Raw genomic sequence first — 24,451 nt, forward strand, 5'->3', positions numbered from 1 at the left:
ATAATGAAAAATCATCCAGACACATGTTAGAGTCACAGAGTCCTGTAGGTATACTCTACATTATGCAGCCATTGTGCAGGATAATGAATTCTCCTATGGGACTTTTTTGTTGGTCAAATTAAAAACATGAAACTGTTGACTATGTGTGTGATTATACTTTTAATCAGGTATATTTTATATCCATTACTACCAGTTAGAGTGAGGATGATTACAGGTGTAGTTGTTCCACCTTCTTCTGCTGCAGACGTGTAGATAAATCATCTCAAACACCACGTTTGAAATCAAAACTCATCATGAACTGACGGGTAATATCTACCTCTCGACAAAGATCCCAGCTTGCACTGCGTGGACAATGCTCCTGAATCTGGGCTTCTCCTCAGGGCGACGCTTGGCCACGCCCATCTTCCTGCTGAAGGTGCATGCCAGCCAATCACGTACTTCGCTGGGCACCGACTCTGCCTGCAGGTCGCTGAGCTCGTCCTCAGTGTCCAGCAGACGCCTGCAGAGCAGAAACACCTGTCAGTCACAACTCAGATAACCAGGGAGCTCCGAGTTATTTTCTGCACATCCGTCTACCCCTTCCTCCCGCCATTCCTTTCTTACTTCCGTCCATCCCACCTGGTCTCATCCGTGTAAACAGCGTCCAGCATGGCACGCAGCGAGCTCCAGGTTCCTGCGGAGTTCCTGCAGGTCCACGACTCCACGGTCCATCTGCTCCAGGACCCCCTTCAGCCTGACAACACAGACACACACAGCACACTCTCACTCTGCTACTAGAATAACACAGAGCTGCATGTTACAGCCATTTACAAAGTATGATTTCTGTTTGTGGCTCATGAATTAATAATAATTTCATTGTTTGAGCAGTTATCTTTATTTGTTCATTAGATCCTGATGAGCTGTGGTAGAGATGGAGCAGGTGGGACAGAGTTGATTTGACCATAAAGGATGTGGAAATGTGTGTCAGTACAGTACAGAGCTCACATTAGACATTAGGAAACAGTATACTGTATGTGACTGTGGTGTTTGGCATCATGCAAGTCAAGAAGCAAAAAGCAAACGACACAAAGAAGATTTAACATTTTGACAAAATCACTGTAAGTAACTTTCACATTACTGCACTGTCATTTAATTCATGTTTGAATTACATCCAGTAACATCAAGGAGTGTTTTTCTCTGTACTTCAGAGAAATATTTCAGTTTTGACCCAAGTTTCAAAGTTGTAAAGGTGAACACTGGGAGAAAGCCCTCTCCCCTCTCCTCTCATCAACTGTTAATAAAGGTCAGAGTTCATCACACAATCCAGAAACTCCACAGTTTTAATGTATGTTTGAAAATCTACTGTGATGTATGTATTCTACTTAACTACAGTGATACTAGTCCTCAGAAATCCTCTCTGCAGACTTCATACACCTGCTGACTGACAGAAGGAAGCAGCGCTCTTCATACTTTGCACCCACACAGCTGCTGTCCTGTTCACACCACACAACCAGAGCATGAAAATCTGTTTCCTCCAGATGGACACATGACACTCTGCCTCCTGTCAATCAGCTGACAGCCACAGTTAGTAACGGGACTCTCCTCCAGGAAATAAACACGTCGTCTTTGTAGCCACTGTGTCTTTGTCAGCCAGGGCAGCAATTCATTTCAGTGTGAAACCAAAGCACCTCGAGCTAAGATAAACAGGGACCTGTCTTTGTTATTAATCCTCTCATCTAAATCCCCGTTCAGACTGGATTTATGTCTCTCGGGGAGGTGGGGTGATTTGAACGTCACCTGCTCTGGTAGGTCATTTTAATCTCGTCCAAAGCACGCAGGTGGGTAATTCTTCACCCCCACCCCACTCATGATTACAGCTGCACTTCCTACTGTTTTCCTCTGAACTGGCTGCTCCGCCTCTCATCTAAATCCTGTATATCAAAGATCAACTACAGGTACTGTAGGTGCTGCTTTTCTCCTTCCAGACCCATGGCTTTGGCCTGTATTTGCTCATATTTTGGCAAATTGTCCCCATTAAAAGTGTGCCGGAGTAGCTAACAGTGGTTCCTGTTTGCAGTGTACCCGTGGCTCTACAGACAACTACCACTGGTTTACTTTAGCATGTGATGATTGTCAGGCAGGTGGTGAGGCGTCTTTTTTCTGGGGCTTCTATGCAGATTCATGGAGGTTTATTCTGGACAGACATGTGAGATAATAATATCCTCAGGAAGTGTAAGTCACATTGAATGATATCAATATGTGTGTCATGTCTGTGTGTTCACAGTCAAGACATTTTTGCCTCATACAGTGTCTCTGCCTCCCCTTCAGCTCCCCTGTGGAAAGCCTTTGTCTCTCTCTTTTGTCTCGTATCCTGTCATTTCCCAGTGGTTAAAATGCCTCCTGGAGCAATGACTTGAACTTGACTTAGAGCAGAGTAAACACTTTATTCCCGACCTCCCTGTTAATCCCATCTCAAAGGGGCTTAAGACGACAAAAAAGACGACAAACATCTTCTAACAATATTGTATTGCTAGAAGATGCCGAGTGGGCGTGAGGCTGCAGTCTGTGCCCCGAAGAGGGCTCATACTGCATATTCACCCAACACCAGCCATACAGTCCTGGTACATAAAGGATGGAGGGATGAATAAAGTGAGGATGGAGGGATGAATAAAGTGAGGATGGAGGGATGTTTAGTGCTGGGCGGTCAGGTCTTTTCTTACTGCAGGATGGAGGGATGGTTTGAATGTTTACAACAGAGGAGACTGACAACAGGGAGACATAAAGACTCCGCTGCGGCCTGGCATCCTGCCGTCGTCATGGTAACCAAACACCTTCTTGTAAACTGGATGAAATCTGTTTTAGTTGCCATGGTTACAACTGGATTCAGAGCAGGAGACAGGCGAGAGAGACAGAAGTAAAGTTCAAGACTGCAGTGATTCCAGCATTTCATCAAACATCCTACAGCTTCATTTTATCATTATTATTTTAGTACTAGTAGTAGTAGTACTGGTAGTAGCAGGGGTAAAGTGTACTCAAGTACAGTTCTGAGGTACTTGTACTTCACTTGACTATTTCCACTTTATGGTACTTGTACTCCTCCATGTTGCAGAGGGAAATATTATACTCTTTACTCCACTGCGTTTGTCAGACATGTACAGTTGCTGTTACTGTGCAAACGTAGAGGAAAGTTTTACTTTGTCATGTGCCAGTATGACGTGTCTGAGTACTGTAGTAAAACTACTGTTATAACAATACAAAAATACTCTTTAACAAGTAACAGTTCTGAATTTATAATACTGCTCTAAGAAACAGACAAATCTGTTTTCAGTGTTTGGACTTTCCTCTGATCTCTGATCTCTTTTGTGAAATATTGGCTCATTTGCTAAATGACAAATGTACTAGAGTGGAAGTAGAAAGTGGTATGACAGGTAAAGTATAAGTACCTGAGATGTGTATGTAGTGCAGTACAGTGAGTGGCAGCCTGTCAGTGTTTGAGTCTGTTGTGTGTAACCAGGGGAGTTTGTCTTTATTGTTGGGCACCTGCACATTTCTCTGGTACACAATACTTTACTCATTCATAGGAGAGGAGTCAGGAAATTAGGAGGGAAATGGGAGTGTTAGTGTGTATTTAAAGGACCTCAGGGGATCTATTGACAGAAATATAATATAATAATTATGTTCTGATTAGTGTATAATCACCTGAAAGTATGAATGGTTGTGTTGTCTTGGAAAACAAGGCGTGAGGATATGGATATTCAGCTCACTCCTGAACTGTTTTCTCACATGGACTCTGGACAAAGTCCAGAGGATCAGGTAGATCCAGGATCCTCTTTCACAGGAGCTCATACATGTCAGATGAGCTCTCACCCATTGAAGGTACTGGGCAGTTAAAGTCCGCTTAAAGTCCAGTCCGTTTGCGTTCACACGTGCAGCTCCTCCAGGTAATGTCCTAATAGGTTCAGTGCACGTGTGAGAGCAACTCTATGCACTGGTCCTTTAATAAATGTTTGAAACTGTCACCAAGCAACGAGGACACACAGCGTTACACCAAAAAAACACAGTCAGACAAACAGTGAAGACAGTGTGAGAGGGACTGTCTGCACAAAAATAGAGACAGAGACAAAAAGGTGCAGAGACAGACAGGCAGCCCAGGTGTGTGTAGGAGGAGTGAGAGCCTCTTCAGTGCTCTACTTCAGACTGAGAGCTTCCTCTTTGCGTGCTTGTGTGTGTGTGTGTGTGTGTGTGTGTGTGTGTGTGTGTGTGTGTGTGTGTGTGTGTGTGTGCGTGCGTCTTACCTCTGTGATGTACTTTTATATTTCTGCCTGCAAACAAAAACAAAAACACAAGAGTCACTGAAATGAACCAATCACAGCCTGTCCTCATCAGAACCTGACCGTGAGATCAGGTGTGTTCAGGCGGTCCAGGCCGAGTGGTGACACTCTGCACTGCAGACCTCACCTATCAACACAGAGAGCAGTTACTGCAGCAGCGCCGGCTCATCCAGGCTGTTTAGGTACTTTCAGACCATTAGGGCCCGACTGCTGCAATTTACACCAGAATTCATGCTCTTCCTCTGAGTCATCTGAACACAGACATGATACACATATTTTTAGAGTCAATGTGACTACACGTTCAGTGGATATCATTATTTCCAGCATCCATACATCCACTTCACTGCAGAACCTGCCTGAGTTTTCCTCAGGATCACAGCGATAGTTCTGTTCATCCACTGGTTCGCTGCAAACAGGAACGTCTCACTCTGAAGGTCTCTGTAAATATGTGCACCAGATATAAACTCTACAAGTGGATGTCAAGCATCTGGTCTTAAATTAGCCAATCACAGCTCTGGGATCTGACCCCAGCAGCTAATCACAGCTGTGACATGTCTCAGCTTTGAAATCTGACAGCAGGAACCTGCTATTTCATGGTCGACTGGTAATTGTACACTGGCCTGCGTGGGCGGATCAGCGCTGAATTACAAAGCAGGGACAGCACAGAGAGCAGCGGCAGGTTGCTGCAATGTGTTTTCCTTCTTTTTTGGGGGGGTTTGTCAAAAAAACAAAAGCATGCTGCAGAGGCAACAGTGACAGGTGAGCACAGGGAGAGTTTGTGGAGAATGAGTCACCGCTCTGTCATGACTTTTCCAGGCTGATGCCTTCACTCAGAGAATTTGCATTTCTTTTCTCCCTGATGTGATTTTGCTTCCTCGGCTCTTCTGTCCTTGAGCTGAAATGTTTTGTTCTTTCACCTCCCACTGTTTCCTCCCTGCATTATTACCACTGAGCATGTAAAGTATATCTTATTCTTAGATGCATTACTTCTCTGCATGACTCTGTTTGTGATGCACCACCACAGGGTGCGTTTCGCGCTTTTTTAGTAGTTAACTCCATCTACACCGCCTACGTTGAGCCCGAGCTCCCCGGCCTGAAGGAAGAGCAGAGCATCCATTAAAATGAAACAGTCTGATCATAAAACCATCAACCAGCAGTTAAATAGGAACAAGAACGCAGAGCAAGATGTGGTTTCTACTGTGTTTCTACAGTTTCTACTGTGACTGAACTGGACAGACTGATGTCCACATACTGTTCTCTGTGTGATCCAGTCTTGTTCATGTTCAGTTCTTATTCTAGTAAAAAAATCATTTTAAGGTGACTGATCATCATAAAAACGAGTTAACCTGGCTTTTATTGAGTTTTTATTGCAGTGAGAGAACTGCTTCAACTGATTTCTGTTCTATTTTCTGCTTCACAGAACAGTCTGATGAACTCTCCAGCACATTTTCTCTTTTTCTCATAGTTTCATCTCCCTCTCATCTTCAGTAAAAAGTGAGGGGGTTAATGAAAAGAAATACAGTGAATACACAAAATATGCATCACAACATATAAAATAATTTTAAAAATAAAAAGCCGTCCTGTTCTTTCTTTCTCTTTCTCTTTAGCGGAGAGTTTGCTGCATTAAAATGCTCTGCTGTTACCACGGAAACTAGGGAGGACGACAAAATCCTGTACACTTATTTGTTTTCCCTCCAAACAGCGCAGACAGCTATTGTTTGTTGATGTGAGGATACTGTTTATATCTCTCAGGAAGAATTAATCCAATCAGAGAATGAACGAAGACACAAAAGGGCACTTAGTGGTTCAAGCATGGTTGGCACCAACGACCAAACACACACACACACACACACACAGAGAGAGAAAGAGAGAGACGTGATATGAAGCAGCTGATTTCGAGCATGATGAGCTGTTTGGATGGGCGTGGTTTTCTAATTCCTGCTCCTGCCAAGCCTCCTGCACACCTGCACCTCATCACCTCATCAGTCCCTCTGCAGTACTTCAGCTCTGGTTCTTCACTCCAGTCCTGATGTGATGGTCTTGTCAGATCCTTGCCTTGTTTTGTGAACCCTCTCACTGTCCCAGCCACAGCCACTGTCCCCCATTATAATAAGCCTCTGAAGCTGTTCTGTGTGTTGGGTCCAAATTCAGGTCCAAGCTCACTCTCTATGTGTCTAGCAGCTTTAAGAGCCAGAGATTTCCCCTCAGGAGGAGGAGACCAAACACAGAGCTAAAGAGAGGGAACACTGGACACAAACACCACTCCACGTGAATCATCGTGCTGCTCTGTAACTGCTCGATGTGGAAATAAGCAGCTGTGCTGATGTGTTCAGGTTGTGTCCATTTGTTTCCACTGCTCCAAAGTGGCCAAAAAAGTCAATTAGAGCAGTCTTTAAATGAGGGAAAAAACAAGACCAATACAACTGCTTGTTACTGTCAGTGATGTCCAGCCCTGCTGACAGAGGCAACATGTCTGCAGTCTGATAAACATGACTGAGGTGGAGGAGTCTGTGAGTCAGTTATCTGAGGGGCCTTTAAATAATATACTCAGTACTTTGTTAAAATTGAATTAAATCATATTTTGTCATCTCTGCTGCAGGCTACATTAGCTGCTGCTAGCATAAAACACCACCAACAAAATCTCCAGCTGAACATCAGCAGTCAAGTTGTATTGTGGGTAATGTAGGTGCTAGGTTTTGACAGGGAAGAGGTGTGTGAAATAAAAGACGTTACCTCTGCTTCTGCTGCAGATGTGATCAGATATAATTCACAGTCATTACTGCAGACCCAGCTGCCTTCATCAGTAAACTCTGTAGTGTAATTTGTGTTTAATCAGAATTAGTGACAGTTGTTTTTCTGCACAGTTAGACTGTGTTTGTTCACTTTAACATTAACTATATTTAATTTCCTTGAACAACCGATCTTGGTGGCACCTCCTCACATTTTATCATCATTCGAAAGCTCCTGTAAAAACTAAATAAATAATATAAAATCAAAACAAAGTTCCCCTGTTTTCACTGCCGGCAGCAGAACGTTATTTGAGCTTCTGTGTTGCATTTTTATTTTTACACCTTCAGTGTTTCTCTCTCATTGAATCACTGCTGACAGATAACACATCCACACGCCAATGTTTATTACAGGATCTGGCAAAAACGAAACACTTCTCTTGGCGTCAACTTCTTCTACCAACACACCAACTTCTGCTGGTAAATCTCTGTCGTTTTCCTCCCCTGTGATTGTTTGCTCTGTTGCCAACTAGTTACTAATACAAGATGCTGTACAGCCAGTAGGGTCTGTTAAACAGAGCGAGAGTTGCCAAGGGGCATAAATTTTGTGTGTGTGTTTTATGGAAATGACACCGCACCTCATTTCACTGCTGCCACTGATGCGAGGAACGTTTATTAAATCAAACATTGCTGGTGACTTTTGTCTGTCATGACATGATGAATGAGACACACTGACATGTGAGGACGAATCATAACATTATGTTACACGTTTTATTGAGTTATGAGGATTAAACATGTGAAAGGTTACAGGTGGATTTTTGCATGTGTGAACTGCAGTGGTCTGGTTTAGAGGCACTGAGGACCGAGAAGCATGAAGCTCACTCCTATGTACCTACATGTTTGTGTGTTTGCTTTTTATTAAATGCTGTGTCTGTATATTCCAGCCAAACCACCTGTATGTTAATGGTAAGATCTGAGCCATTGTGCCATGGATACGTTCAATGATGTATGTCTGTGAATGCTCTGTCACAGAGGTTCCCAAACCGGAGTTCAGGACCCATGAAATGGTCCCAAGATATATCTGAGGGGTCCAACATGTTCAGCTACACACAATTACATTCCTCTCCTCCTGACTTTAATAGCTCCTTTTTCTTGTGAATTACACAACATTTGTACAGTGTCAGTGCGTCAAATGAAACATACTGAGGTTAAGATGGAAATTTGGTCTTTGCTGAAACTGGTCAAGGCTCCAGCTCCCCTGCAAGGTCATGACTGACTGAATGAATGAAACTGGTCACAACTTGTATAACACATACATGCAAATTGTCACAAGGCGGTTTTAGGTAGACAACAGGGTGATAATAAAAAATAACAGACATGGTCGATATCAAGTTGATTGACCTCAGAAAACGTGAATGATATGAAAAGAGTGTTGCAACGAACCAGTCATGTAGCTGGAATTAAGTTACAGTCACGTCAGGTTAGGTTGACCCACACAGCACAGAGAGTAGGAGCAGCGGCACACATGCTAATGCTTGGGCTCCTGCAGCCGTGCACAGCAGTACGTCCGGAGTCAGGGTGAGAGAAACGAGAACATAACCACAGAAAATGGTAACGAAAACTCGAGCGACAGCGTTACTGAAGAAGACGCCCCAAAGAACACAGCCTGAGGCTCAAAAGACGAGGAGACAAAGAGTGTGAGGGAATTCAGCAGTGTGGAGATATTTGGGCTGTTTGTTTGTAGCTGCAAACTGACAGGTGATACCACTCACCTTCATTACCATCTGAAGCACTGCTGTCTTCTAGAGCACACCCAATACAGGACTGACTTTTTTACTCACTACTCACCACATACATACACACACCGCTACGTTAGCATAAAGACTGGAAACAGCTAGTAATCAAAATATTGACCAAGAGACACACACTGACTACAAAGAGACACAGTAGGCTGGTTTTGTTCATTCAGACAGAGCCAGGCTAGCTCTTTCCCCCTGCTCCCAGTCTTTATGCTAAGCTAAGCTAACTAGCTGCTGAGGTTGTACCTTCATACTGAGCTGACAGTGGAATCAATCTACTCACTGAACTGAAGTGTCCAGCTCGTCATTTAATCTAATGATGAGCTGTGATGTCACTCCCTGCTCATTAGACTCCATTAAAGTGGTGTGTGTGCTCAGTGTGAGGTGGCGCTGTGATCGGGCTGGTTAGGATGTAAACGAGAGGAAGTTAAATCAAACATTCACATCATTTTCTTCTCTTCTTCATCCGTCTCCATCTCCCTCACTCTCTCTCTCTGATCTGTCTATCTTTGCTGCATCGCAACGCTCTACCGTTACCATGGCAACTATACAGCACAAAAAGACTGTTTTTTATTTTTTATTTTTTTACATCTGCTGCTGCAGATGTGATGATGTTGTTCCTGCTGCGACGTTTGCCTGTTAGCTGAGAAAACATCTGACAGACAACACACACACACACACACACACACTCTCTCTCTCTAATGTTCAGTCATGTTGCACACCCACTGTGTTCCACTCATTTTCTGTCATTCATCTTCCCTCCATCCTCAGTCCGTGCGACATCACCACGGCAACCAGGCCACCGCGCTAATGCCATCCCCGAGGCTGTCAGTCTGAGTCCAAAACGAACACTGATCGATTGGTCCTTGCAACACGATCGCCAATTATCAATAGTGCCATTACATCATCATCATCAGCATTACATCATCAGCCAGCTGATTGTGTGATGTGTGTTTACTCACATTCCTCTCAGTCGAATCAGGACCTGGTTGTTGTGGTTCTGCTCCACAGCGTCCACAAAGTCTTGTGCCTCTTCAGTGTGCTGCAGCTCCTCTACCTGCTGCTTCTCCTCCCTCTGCTCCTGTTCACTCTGCTGCACCTCCTCCTCCTCCCCCTCCTGCTCTACCACCTCACTCTGCTGCACCTCGTTCTGCTTTTGTTGCATCTCCTCCTCATCCAGCTGCTGCACCTCCACAGTCTGCTGGTGCTCCTCCGTCTGTACATCCTCCTCCTGCTGCACCTCCTCTTCCTCTAGCATCTCCTCAGTTCCCAACTCCTCCTCCTGCTCCTTCTCCTGTTGCTGCACTTGCTCCTCCTCGTTCTGTAGCTCCTCCTCTCCTTGCTGCACCTCCTCAGACTGTATGTCCTCCTGTTGCTGCATCCCCTCCTCCTCCTCCTCCCCTTGTTTTCCCGCCTGTTGCATCTCCTGTTGCTGCTCTTCCTCCTGCTGCTCGTCCACCTGCTCCTCGCCCTTCAACACCTCCTGCGACTCCTCCGCCTCCTCGTTCATGTCAGCGTGGGTGAGGAGGAGAGGGAGGTGGTGGGTTTTCTTTAGGTCTTTGTGGAGTTGTTGTGTTCACAGAGCAGAGTTTGGTCTCTGAGAAGCGTCCGGTTGTCTCTCAGACTGACAGAGACGTGAAAACATCGACGCTGATCACAGCCGTTTGGGTTCAATGAAACTTCATCCAACTTCCTGTGATGTCACCTGTCAGCCTGCCCAATCCAAAACAACGATCTGAGGTGATCCGTGAGGGAAGTCGAGGGGTTAAAGGTCACAAGGCAAAGTGTGGCTTTCTTTAAAAAGTTGAAAAGCAGGAGGAGCAGACTGACGGCGTCCAGCGACCAAACAAGCTGATCAGCTGATGTCTTCCCTCAGTTCAGCTCTGCACTCCGGCACTGCGGCGGTAAAATGATCCAGCTGAATGTCCCAGAGCATCGCCGTAGCAACGCACGGAGGAAGTCGACCAGCAATAAAGACAGGATGGAGTGAGAGGGAGAGAGAGAGGAGGGGAGAGAGAGAGGAGAGCGATGGAGGAGGACAAAGGAGAAGCAGAGAACATCGCAGAGCGTTTCCGTGGTAACTCAACAACGGTTGCTAAGAGTGATGGAATCCTGCAGCCGACAGACCTCCCTCCTCCTCCCTCCCAAATTCAAACACACATAACTTTACGCTCCGCTCAGAGGCAAACAGCAACCAGGCATCTCAGTCTGTCCTCCCCTCGCTCATCCACTGCATGTGTGTGTGTGTGTGAGAGTGTGAGCTGAGCTGTGTGTGTGTGTGTGTGTGTGTGTGTGAATGCGTGCGTGTGTGGTTTTTAGACAATGATGATGTAATGTTCCTGAAAATGAGAGTCACAAAACCTCTCCAGTCAAGTGGCAGAACCAGACAATCAGTGTAGGGCCCTGCCGGCGCCCCCTAGAGGCAGCGGTGGGCATCACAGCCCCGATACCATAATACTGGACAGACTGCTGTGTTTGCACTGACCAAATCTGATGGAGAGACAGAGAAAAAGACTCAGCACATATCAGGGCAATCAGCAGAAAAAATGACAAATAAACCTTCCAAATAAACATGTTTTTTACATGAATCATTTCAAACACTCATCTCTGAGTCTGAACATAAACACAGAGTAACTGCTTCTGTCTGGAACAGCCATTAGGGCTAACTGCAGATCTACATCTGGGGCAACTTGCTGGCTGACCTAATCACCCCACACACTGAGGAAGAGGCAGAAAGACAACAGGACCGTCCCACAGACAGTGTACCTCAGGAAACTGTGGTGTTCACTACTCTCCACAGGCGACTGAGGGCGAAAACCTTTTCCACAGAGAGAGGAACTTGTTGATTCTAGACTGGGCAAAATAAATGTGTTCATGGATAAGAGTGATTCCAGCAGTGCAACTGCAGCAAAATGAAGCTGCTACGTTTATCAGCTTTGTCCTCCTGAAGAAAAGGCTGAAGCCGACTGAACAAACACTTAGCTGTCCATGAAAAGTGATTACAACATGTGTGATGCACCAGCAGTAAACACTAGCATCTGATCATATTCCTGGACACACACTGACATGAAATCAGAGGTAGCTGAGAAAAAACAGTTACAGCAGTGCTGGGTAATTGGTGAGGTGAAAACATCAGTCATGTTTCAGTCAATGACATGGTAATATTCAACCCAGATTCAGCATCCCTCCTGCTCAGGCAGTCTTCCAAGAGACGCCTCACCAGTTTGTGTTCATCCCCCTCTGTGACATCTTTGTCTTTTTTCAGCAGCGACCGATGCAGCTGCTGCTGCAAAACACTCCAAGGGTTGTTCAACCAGATCCACAGAGCTGAATGTGACTGCAGAGGAACTAATATTTTCCAGCACTTCACTTCTTCTGTTAAAGTCAGCAGTGATGCACAAAAATGTGAAATACCTCAGAGACAAGGAACAGCAAGAGATGAAGCAGAGTGGCTCTTCCTCCTCTGAGGATAGTCACTTGAACTAATGGTAAACACTGGTAACACAAAAGTATGCTAGCTACTACTTTAAAGCTTCCTGTGGAGAAACTAATCGGCTTATTTGTAAAAGCCAAACATTTTTTCATGCAGGGAGCGGGTGGTGGTGATGGTCGACGTTAGAATAGCCTACACCCTCTGAGCAGCGCTACTTCCTCAGGACAGTCTGCACGCCACAGCGAGTCTCTATCAGAAAGTGACAAGACTGGGCAGGCTGGGTCGAGGCTAGCTGGTTAGCTGGTTAGCATGAGGGCTTCATAAGAAGAGAAGAAGTGATAGAAATAGAGGCAAAACACTGGTGTTGCTCAGTGACAGCTGTTACAGCTAATGTTGGCTACAAAGCAAAAGCAAAACATACAAATGGTTCCTTTAAACAATGAAGCTTTGCTTCTTGAATCTTAAATTTCTTACCAGGTCTTGCAGTTTTTCACAGGACAGTGATTGGTGGGTCCACGCACACATCTCCCAATGCTGCACCTGCTCCTGATTGGATGCTGCAGCCGATTCACTGCTTTGATTGGCTGCAAACAGTCACCTGATACAGGGAGAGGAAGGTAGCACATTTTAAAATTTGTAATTAAGTTCCACAGATACTTTGAGTTGATTTTCAAAACTGAGGAAATGGAAAACTCTCGATGATATCACTTTACTGTAAGGTTGGAGGAGAATACAAAGGTAGTGGAGAGTTGGTGACAGAGTAAATCTGAGAGTTAAAGGTCACACTGGATGATGGTGTGGGTGATTTCTGCAGAATTATTTTCTCTCTGAACACAGCCTTCTTCTTACTCTACCTGCTCCTCAGAGGAATTTTCTACACAAAGCTGACCGTCCCGAAATTGCAAAAGACGTCAGGCCTAAAAATAGATGAAGCTAAAAAGACTGTAGAGCTGAAATTAAAAGGATCCACAGCAGCAGCTGGAGCTGACTGAAACACCAGGGAAACAGGAAACCTGATGTAATGCTGGAATTATTTTACCTTTTAATTTCACTTGATCTACTCTTTATATCTATGGCAGAAAATTTAGACAATAATTATGAATAGATTATGTCAACATTTCTACATCATCCTTGTTTTAGAAAATACCATCACTACCTGTTGCTTCCTGGCTGTATTTGTGTGTATATTTGTGTATAATGTGTGTCTCCCTCTGCTGGTCAGTCAGCTGCGTTAAACCTGTATATGACTAGGTTCATCCACACAGATCAGTCTGGGTTCACCTTGGTTAGTGCGGATGATCCTGGGTTAATCTGTGCTCACATGGTTTGAGCTGGTTCACAAGAGGAAACCAAAAAAGACCATAAGAGTCCAGAACAGAAGAGACTGACTTTAAGACCTGAAAACAACAGTGACCAGAAGAGTCCAGAAGACACAAGAGGCTAGAACAGATCAGAGAACAGAAGTTACCATGCTAGACACTATAAGTGAAGAGAGAAGGCTATACCAAACACCTGAGGAGATCTTAAGAGACCACAAGAGACCTGAATCGACCAGAAGAGTCCATCTGAAGAGACAAGAAGAGACAAGGGAACAGAAGAAACCATAGGAGACCAGACAAGAGGTCAGAGCACTGACCAGAACAGACCAGAGACCAAAAGTGACTAGATGAGTCAGGCAGAGACCAGACAAGACAGCAGAGGAGTCCAGGGACTAACAGAGAAAAGAAAAGAGTTAGAGTCCTGAAGAGACTAAAAGAGACCACAAGAGGCTAGACGAGAGACTAGAGGACACTGTGCTTTGAGACGGAAAAGACCATGTGAGACCAGACCAGAAACTAGTAATCACTATAAGAAACCAAAAAAGACCATAAAAGAGTCCAGAACAGACTAGAGGAGACCAACTTTGAGACCTGTAAAGACCAGAGAAGTGGCCAGAGGAGTCCAGAAGACACTGGAGGAGACCTGAAGAGATCAGAGAACTGAACCGACCATGACAAGATGCCATAAGAGACTAGACCAGGACAAGGCCAGACACCTAGAGACCTTAAGAGACCATGAGAGACCTGACTTGACAAGAGCCCAGAAGACCTGTGGAAAGACACCTGAAGAGACTGGAGGAGACAAGGGAACAGAAGAAACCAGAACAGACCAGACAAGAGATCAGACCACAGAGCAGAATGGACCAGAAACCAAAAGTGACTAGAAGAGTCAGGAAGAGACCAGAACAGAGAGTAGAGGTGTCCAGACCTGGGACTAAAAGAGACTAGGAGAGACCAGACTAGAGACCAGAGACCGAAGGAGACCAGAGGCAGCTGTGTCCGACACAACAGCTCTTGTGGTTGTAAACAAACCCTCATGGCAACAAACAGACCATCTGATTGGTCAGCTGGCTAATTGACTGTTAATTGGCTCTTCATAATCAGCACCAACACTGAAGAGACAATTAAAGATGACGGCGTGGGCGGCTGGAGGAGTGTGTGTGTGTGTGTGTGTGTGTGTGTGTGTGTGTGTTTCAGTAATATATTCAGGTCTTTGTTTGTCAAAAGCCTTTCGAGGCAACAAGTAGAACAACACACACAGAGCTGAGAGACATGCAGTTTATTTTTAAACCTTTTTAAGCCTTTATCTGACTGACTATAAAACACACACACTGAATTTTATGTTATTTGTATCTGATCTGAGTTTTCAGCCTAAAAATCTTAAATATACTCCCTCTCCCTCTTTGAAAAGAATCCAGACTTTACCTGCTGGAGGTTTTATGTTTCCACACCTCACATACTGGGCTGTGATTGGCTCCAATTAGTTGTGATGTCATAGATCCTGCATCCAGTTCAGTTTAACACCTGGAGGTGTTAAACTGAACTGAAGCAGCGAAACTTTCCTCCTTCAGCAGAGAAACATCAAAACAAGTAAATCTTGCATAACAGTGACCTGGCCAAAATGTCAGCATAAAATATTAACTATAATATTATCTTTGCACTTATGTCCTGCTTATAAAATATCAACATTTACATCTAACGACAACATTTTTAAAAACAAATAAAGTAAAAAGTTTTAGAGAGGTAGAAAATGACTGTCTGACCTGTCACTGTCTTAACTGGCGTCTCCTCGTGTGGCGTCACTGTCACCACCACCATCTTCCTATCCAGAGCCGAGCAGAAGGAGCCCATCGTCAACACAAACTACAGGAGGAGGAGGAGGAGGAGGAGGAGGAGGAGGAAGGAGACTCCAAACAGACGGAGGACCCTGTATCTTTACGTCTTTTTACCTGTTGGAGAGACATCTTCCTCTGGCTTTCACCCACATGCTGCTCAGCACAGCTCCGTCTGACTGTTGTTGTACTCCCCTCCCTCCCTCCCTCTCAGAATCAGAAGTGTATGGAGATCTCTTGTCCTTTTAAGCAGGTCACAGTGTGTACAGTTGATGTAGAAGCAGGATTTTACACCAGCTGACAGTTGTTTTAATTAAACTGGATCCAGATTGTTTCCTGTTGAAACACTGAATCTCTCCTCACCTGTGAACTGACCATTAGCTAAGCCCCGCCCCTCTCACTTTCTGTTTCTGCACCTGTTGAGCTTTCCTGTCTTGCTCTCCATGTGCACTTCACACTGTCAGTTGTAGCAGACCTGAGACAGGTTGTGAACACAACACTGACATATCATCACAGAGCAGCACGATGATTCATGTGGGCTGCTCTTTGTATCCAGTGTTCCTCTCTTTCAGCTCTGTGTTTGGTCTCCTCCTCCTGAGGGAAATCTCTGGCTCTTTAGCTGCTAAATGCTGCACTGTGTTCACCAGCTGGTTGTGTTTGCTAAATAAATGTGGCGCCATTGTGTAAATCTGTATCTACTTTTTAATGCATACGTGGTACACAGCCAAAGACACAAAGTGTCATCAAGGCACAGCCTGACAGCAGAGACTTCTGGGTAGATGTAGTTGGTCGCAGCCTCTCAAATCAGGAGCCACCCTGAGACCCTGAAACACGACCACCGTCCACCAGCAGTGTAGACTCACACAGAGCACCAAGAGAAATGGTTCAGAAGGCTGCTGTGCACGCTTTTATATGTTTGCTCCACCCCTATGTTGTGTGAACTATCAATATCTTCATGGGAACCATATTTTCCCACTCCCACAGCGTGGGAAATATCAAAGTCCTCGTGATGATGATGATGATGACAGAGGAAAAATGACCGGATTTGCATAGTTTACATTTAAGTGCATGTCAAGCTCAAGAGACTTGAATCTAGCTCCATCTCATCTCTCTCCATCTAGATCAGGCATTTGCAGTCTGGCACAGAAGTGGCCTGGTCTACTTTCAAGACCTCTTCACTGATGATGGCTTTGCTTCATTTAAATTTTTATGTGAAGACCATAGTTTACCAAAGTCTCATTACTTCCGATATCTTCAAGCCCGGAGTTTTACCTCTAAATTTTTCCCAGGGTATCCATCTCCACCCCCCAAAGACCTACTGTACTTAGTCCTTAAAGTAAATCCATTCAACAAAAGAGCAATATCAAAAATATATACATTAATTCTGGATAGCTGCCCTCATACGTGGGACAAAGTTGGAGAAATAATACCGGAGGACACCTGGAAGAATACTATACAGCGTATACACACATCTTCTCTTTGTATTAGACATGGCCTGATTCAGTTCAAGATAGTGGTGTGCGATACTGCATATTTTGGTATCGATCCGATACCAAGTAAATACGGGCCAGTATCGCTGATACCGATACTTTTCAATAAATAAGGTGGATGCGTCATTGAATTGCTAAATCTCAATTAATTTTCATTACCTTAAGTGTTTTTTGTGATGTTTCCTTTTTTATTATAAATAGTTAAAAGCCAGGACAGAATTAGGACAAAGTTTATAATTAAATAGAAAATGCTTTTATATGTTTATATAAATTGGTAGTGTTTCCACTATACCTGACTAGCTTTTTACAAATCCCACATTTTGCTGTTGTCTCATTTTCGGCTTGAGAATACAGCCACATGGCGCTCCTCTTCCTCTCTGCCATTCTTCTGTTGTATTTTCTCTGTGCGTGTGCTGATGAACCTGAGCCGGCAACTTGCTTGTTTGTTTCCTTTGCGCGTCTAAGTCATGTCACGTAACTCACGTGACGGCGCAACATCTAAACACAAGGGGGGAGGCGAAGTGTGCCTGCTCTGCGCTGACACAGGAGCGGCGAGTCCGGCAACCTGGCTGAGGTTGCTGTTTCCTCTTTGCCGAAACCACAGCATTGCAAACAAGAGCGGAACTTAAAGTAAAGAATCGATCTCACCAGGCTAGTATCGATCCAATACCGACTTGGTATCGATACTATCGATATTTGGATCGATCCGCCCACCACTAGCTCAAGATTGTCCATAGGTTGCATTATTCTAATGACAGACTGGCGAAATTAACAATCCTAGATGTCAATACTCTCCTGTTTCTCTCTCCTGGACACATGTTTTGGTCATGTCCATTTTTGTATGGCTTTTGGTCTTCAATCTTCCAATCACTCTCACCCATACCTAGCAAAACACTGCAGCCTGACCCTTTAATACTTTTGTAAGAAATGCTTAAACAATTATTATTAATTATTATGTTTTCAATATTGAAAAATGATAAACAAAGTTGTAAAAAACTTTGAATCTATTGAATCTATATTTCAATATTGGTGACTATTCTTCTCGTATTAATATTACATTATTCACTTCATGTGGTAAGAAATAACCTAAATTGTTGGGAGTTAAGCGTGTGGTAATTTGGCAGCTGGCCAGCATCAGTCATTAAGAGCTTAACAAGCTTAACAAATTACACTCACTCACTGAGTTAAGATTAACGTTACTGGTTAGTTTATTTAGTGTATTTCACTGGTGTTATATTAGTGATGTTGGTAAAGTGGCTGTAGCAGACTCTGTGATAGCCACTGTTAGCTGGAATCGCAGCAGGGAATTCCTGAAGTTTGAAGTTTGAAGTGAACTTATTTATAAAGGGACAATTAATGAACATATAGCCAAAGCTAATTTCCATATTCAGTCTCTTGGCAAGTCAAAGCCATCCACATAACACAACGACTAGCATGACAACAGCAAGCCTTGGTCTTTAGATTAAATCTCTGCACTGCCTCTTCTGCCACAGTACTCTCTCTGGTACCAAGGTCTTTCCACTGAAACACAGAATTAATACATTTCTTCCATCCTGTGTCTGTAAAAGGGGTTACAGGACCATCTTTCTCAAAAACATGCATACAGCACTCCATATCTGTGGTGTTTGCTAGCAAACATAGTTTAAGCAGGGGTGTAGTGTGTGTATGGCCCATTGTTGTGACATTATGCTTATATTATGCTTATAAAGATTGACAGGTGAAAAAAACTACTCACTGGAACTCAAATGTGGGAAATCAGTAATATTTATCATGTGCAGTGTCCACAATGACATTTTGAGAACATCATTAATGTTACAGAAGAATTACGTTTTGAAGGGTTGACAGTAACAACTACATCTAAATCATTTTCTCCCTTTTATCAAACTTAATAACGAACTTTGGAGACCATTAACTTTTGATTCATTTCACATCTCTTTAAAAGCGATTGATCTATTGTTATTTTAACTATGTGTTCATTCACGTAGGACCCTGTGCATAGCTGCCTGCTCGGTTTGTAACTCAGACAAAGTTACCAATAATCAAAAAATGTGCAAAAGGTAAGAGTGTCAACAATTTGTGATTAATTTTTTGAAAAATGAAGATATTATTAACAAAAAATGAGGTCCTCCCTCGGCGGGGATCATCTAAATACACGAAATCTCCCCTTGGCCCACCGCCTACATATCATCATGTAAATTTTATGTTTACCCAGTTGTCCCCATTAAATTAGGAAAAGTCATTAAATATAAAGTTTAAAAAAAAAAAGATGTTTATCATTTATTGAGATATGCTAAACATTGAATTGGGTCAAATTGACCCCAAAGATAATAGGAGGGTTAAACTATGTAAACAGCTAGCTAGCTTACGTTAGCTATCTAACATGTTGTAACCTGGCTGAATGAAAGTGACCGTGACAGATATCCATTATGGATTAATTAATGAACAAACCCAGGGCTTACAAACTAAAATTATATGATAGGTTAGCTATCTAATGTCTAGTGCACAGCAGAAAGAAGAGTTAAAGCAACATGTAGTAATGGTACTTGTTTTTTTCTGGCTACTATGAATGTTTTCAAGAATAATTTATAAACTTTGTTATTCCAGATGACTAATTTACTGAGATACTATAAGGAGGCAGAAGAGATGAGGGCCTTGCATTAGCAAACAGCTCAGAGGGATGCAGGGACAGAGGCAGCAGGAGTGAGAATGAGGGCTTGTAATTTGTTAAGATTTGTATGTAATATGTTAAGTCAATGTCTACACTGGTGTTCAATTAAATACCTATATCTCTTCCTCATAGACCATAGAGTGTGTGGATGGAACCTTGTGCCCTTTATTGGGTCAGTGTTTGTCTAATAGAGTGAAATTGTGAGTACTTGCCCAGGTGGAAGTTCCGGGGTGGTGTAGTCAGGCTATGTCCTTAAGTCTTAGACCGAAGGTCCTGCTCCTTTTCAAGTGTTAGAACCTGGATACTTTTTAAAACCATGGTGGTGAATTGAATACAAATATGTGCCTGTGATTTAGTGCACATCACTCTAGCCAGGTACCACAAAACCTACAGACTGTACCCAAAACACATGACACGGGAGTGGGATGGAACGGGAGTGATTCTTCTCAGATCCGGACGGGACAGGATTTTTTTTTCTAATTTGACTTGGGACTGGGACAGGACAGGATTATGTTTGTGGGAGTGGGATGGGACAGGAGGGAAAATCCACCCCCGTGTCACCCTATACTCTGAGCTCTTCTATGAAAGTCTTTCTTCTCAGAAAGTTAGTAGAAACACAACGAGGCTGTAAAGGTGGACTGGTGAGTAGATGGGTTTTCAGTTTTCGTGTGCAGTATCATGATGTTGACAACCCGTGTTGAAAATGTCTTGAGCCTGTGTTAAAACCACAGACCTTATTTCAGACATTAAACCAAAGCCACACTGACTTTGGGACGAGGGAACAGGAGGTGCTAACATGCTAATGCACCTCTGAGTTTTAGGACTCATTCCTGCACCGCTCTATTGTTTGGGTGCAGACCAACGTAATAATAATACTAATGAGAATAAAATGAGAATAGAAATCAAACCATTCAGGTTTTGTTTAGGCCTGTTTTTAAATGACATTGGACTGGGTTGCGTTATATTTTAGTGATTCCTAACAAAGATATTTCTCTAGTCTTTATGGCTTTTTAGAAACAAAATGTAGAATCAAAAATATTTCATTACAAAATAAAGATAATAAAGGAAATTTTAAAAAACTAAGTAAGTATTTAAAAGCATCTATGAAATAGGCCAACAAAAGGAGGCGAACTGGCTTCAGCTGGGCCACTTTTGGCACTCACAGGTTGTCCTTTAGACACTGGCAGGTGTGGTGTCGGACTGAAATAATCCAGACTTCAGCCACTAGATGTCACTGGTGAACTCTCTATTACACTGTTCATTAAGTGGACAGCGTAGTTTGTCCCTCCCAGGACACTGTAGCAGCCACTTTTTAAATGTTGTTTTGCCCTGCCTGCAAAAATTGTGGAACAATTTCAGAAAAATGTTCCTCAATGGAAAAATGCAAAGACTCTGAAGACTTCACCATCTACAGTGTCTAATTAAAAACACTGCATTGTGTCCCTCTGCCTCTGGGGGAAGTTTGGAGCGATAGCAAGCGGCAACAGGCCAGGGAGCGCTGTGTTAGCAAGATACATATACTGTGGACTGATAGAGAGGAGGCCACACCTCACCTTTCACAGGCCACAGCTCCTTTATTACTGAGCACAATTTCATTCACTTCATCACATCATCTCCCAGTCCTAAATAAGTGCTAATATTATTAAAAGCTAAATATGCCACACATTAAATCAATAAAGCTATAACCAAAACTACATATAGTTACATAAAACATTCTCTCCAAAAGAAAACAAGACGGCATGAATTCAAAACACTTTAGCATACATTCAACATAAACAAAAACTGGTTTACTCAAATTACAGATTCTAAACTAATACTAATAAAAATAATCACACTAATAATCCAGAGGAACTCATTCAGTTGCACTAATTTCTACTGACTCTAATACAATAACACATACCATCCTGCTAGCAAAAAAAAAAAAAAGAGCAGAAAGAATTTTCTGACTGTGTCTTTGTTCATTTTCAGTTAGTAAACACAGCAGAGCTGAGAGAGCAACAACACAGACCAAAGTGAAAGATACAACCTGTTTGATTAAGACCAGGCACAACAGGCTCCGGTCAAGTTTGATATATTTAGCTTCTATAACATGTCGTCTTTCAGATTAGTGGAAAGAAAACATCCAACACACACATTCAGGTGTTTATTTAACCACAGTTTGTCTGTTTGAATCTGTAGGCTTCAATTACAACTCAAATCTTTAAAGGACGTTTTGTCAAAATGAGTTTTTCTCACACTCCTCCTCCTCAGTAAAACTTAGATTCAGCTAACTCTCCAGTTGTGTTAAACCAGGGGTCAGCAACCTTTTTGACTCAGAGCTACTTCAAGGATAGCGAGTAGTAAGAAGGGCTACCAGTTTGATATAAACTTCTGGAAGAACTTAAAGTTGCATGGTTTACCTTTAATGATGATATTATCATCATTATTATTAATAATAAATATTCATATACTGAATGTGAAGACACTGTCAGATCACGTTAATACAACGGGAGGAAACACAGAAACATTTCAACATGCAACACTTTTTTAATTTCCATTCATTTCAATGCATTTCGTTTCATTTTCAAATGATCAGTTTTGTAACATTTTTTTTAGGAAATCATCATGTCTCATTTGTACTAACCACTACCTCTGTAACAGTTTTTAACAATTCATGAACTATGACCGATGTTTGTACAGACTGTCAGTTGTGTAAGATGAAAAATTTTAAATAAATCCCATCACATTTCATACTCATCAACACATCTGTTACACTTCATGAACAAATTTGTCACATTTTTTTTTAAAACAATATTTGAGTTTAGTTTTGCCGTGGTGTTTCGCTGAAAACATGTTATCTCTTTCTTTGTCTGTAAATGTCTGTTAGTCTGTCTGTTAGTGGGAAGCCTGGCACTGCATGCGGTTCACCAGTGTACTGTAATCTGGGATATAACCTGACACTGCAACTCTGAGTGAGTCTTGCAGATGTTCATCAGTAAGGTGCATTCTGTGCTTGTTTTTGATGAAGTTCATGTCAGGAAAGGCTGATTCACAGAGATAGGTTGAACCTAAAAGGCAGGCAACCTTCATAGCTGCTGTGCATACACCTTTGTACTTTTCTGTGTCCACAAGGCACCGGTAGTCTGGTGCACCCTGGTGGGCTTTGAGGTGGAGGTCATTTTGCAACGTTACAATTTCAATCTCCACCTGTCCAGCAGTGCCTGCATGAAAGGATTGGAAATGAATGACACGCATGGCTTACGTTGATCAAAGTCACAAAACCTGTTCTCAAACTCTTGCTCAGTCTGTTTATGACTTGAGAGTACTTTTCTGCAACTTTGTCTAAAGCCGCAGATACAGAAACATTGTCTTTCAGCACAGACTGCACAGGAGGAAAGTGCAGCACTTTTTTCTCTGTAAATGCAGAGAAAATGTTCATCTTAGCTTTAAATGCATTTACAGCACTTATCATGTCAGCAGCAGTCTTACCTTTGTCTTGCAGCTCACAGTTCAAATGGTTCAGTTGTGTGTAGTGGTAGTGCGCTGCCAGGTGTGTAGTTAGCATGGTAGCTTTTGTGACACGTACTGAAGTGTCTCTCCACATTGTGCCACAGTCGCCCCGCTAATGAGACACACACAGTTTTCTTTAACAGTCGTAAAAAAACTGTTCCTCCCAATCATTGTGAAAATGATAAGTGTTCTTTCTTTTTCTGCCATGTTTTCAGGGGTAGAAAATTCACCCAGCTCCCCGTGCTAGCTGCGCCCGCTAGCTTATCTCAGCAGAGTGAGAGGTTTGTCATGCGCACAACATTGAACTTTGACCCAGGCAAGGTCAGAGTTCATGTAGTTTTTATTTTTTTATTTTCAGTATTGTCATTTTCAAATCTACATCTATGCAAGAATAAAAAAGAACAGCAACGCAATTAAATACATTTTATACGGAGCTCCTTGGCGATTAGTGCTATTTTTAGAACATGCCCTGCGGGCGAGTCATGTGGTCCCTGGGCGACCTGGTGCCCGCAGGCACAGTGTTACTGTGTCACATACGTGTTACTCCTGAAGTAACATTTCTGACACGTCTCGTGTCTCTGTGTTTTTCCCTCATTAGCACGCGACTGGTTTTGTTGTTGTTTTGTTGTGTTTTTAGACACAGGCTGAAAAACTACAAACTTCACAGTAAACTGAGACTTCAGCTCCTCAGTGCAGAGTGGAAACTAACAGAGCTGGATCATCACCTTTTTACTGGAGAATCAATCAAAGTTCACTCATAGAAATGCTAGTTTGAACCATTTTTGTTGTTGTGGTCGTTGCCTTTTCCAAAATTGCTCCCAGTATTTTCCAGATTCAGTGTTATTGTAGCTGTTGAGTTGTTGGTTGACTTTAGATAAAGGAGCAGAACTCAAAGCTGAACACAGTTTATCTGAAGAAAAGGAATTTCACCTGATCACAGCCTGAAATATTTTGTTTCTGAGTTTGGTCCAAATAAATTTGCTCTTTGCATCAAGAGAAAAACATGAGTGGCTCTTAGTTCATTAGTGTTGGCTGTTTTGTAACTTGGTCAATGTTTCACTTGGTGTCCGTTTTTGTCTTCCCTTTTAATGGGGAGGCCACAAAGCCTTCTGGGAAATGTAGGAAATGACTTGACTGATGGAGATCATTTTTTCTATCTTTATTTATTCATAAAAACCATCAGTCAGCAGCAGTGTATGGGAAGACATCACCAAATATATACCAAATATGGCACATTTTCATCTGATATTACAAAGATAAAGTACCTCGCAATTCATAGTACTCCATTATACTGCTGTAAAAACTGTTACATTTATATTTAAAACACACAAAATGACTGTAAATTAAACTGGGATTTGCTACCTTCTGCAACATCTTTATTTTTC

The 24,451-nt window shown here is 42.8% G+C and overlaps 1 protein-coding gene and 1 long non-coding RNA gene across 3 annotated transcripts in view; both read right to left on the reverse strand.

Moving 5' to 3' along the window:
• Positions 1-11,125, reverse strand: part of pde1a (phosphodiesterase 1A, calmodulin-dependent) — a 48,162-nt gene extending 37,037 nt beyond the window's left edge. Inside the window, exons 1-2 of one of the 2 annotated variants that reach the window (XM_051075302.1) lie at positions 9,798-11,125; positions 4,275-4,301 (exon numbers count right to left, since the gene is read on the reverse strand). In XM_051075302.1, coding sequence (XP_050931259.1) covers positions 4,275-4,301; positions 9,798-10,345 — 575 coding nt within the window. In that variant the 5' untranslated portion in view covers positions 10,346-11,125. The remainder of the gene's footprint in view (positions 1-4,274; positions 4,302-9,797) is intronic. The other variant, XM_051075316.1, reaches the window with a different exon arrangement.
• Positions 11,126-21,131: 10,006 nt separating this feature from the next.
• Positions 21,132-24,137, reverse strand: LOC108897625 (uncharacterized). The gene is made up of 2 exons (XR_001963330.2): positions 23,046-24,137; positions 21,132-22,777 (listed from the first exon to the last, which is right to left on the reverse strand). It is a non-coding gene; the product is annotated as an uncharacterized LOC108897625 (long non-coding RNA).
• Between the last annotated feature and the right edge of the window lie 314 nt (positions 24,138-24,451).

The sequence above is a fragment of the Lates calcarifer genome, linkage group LG1, assembly GCF_001640805.2.
Source record: "Lates calcarifer isolate ASB-BC8 linkage group LG1, TLL_Latcal_v3, whole genome shotgun sequence".
In the NCBI taxonomy this organism is placed as follows: domain Eukaryota; kingdom Metazoa; phylum Chordata; class Actinopteri; family Centropomidae; genus Lates; species Lates calcarifer.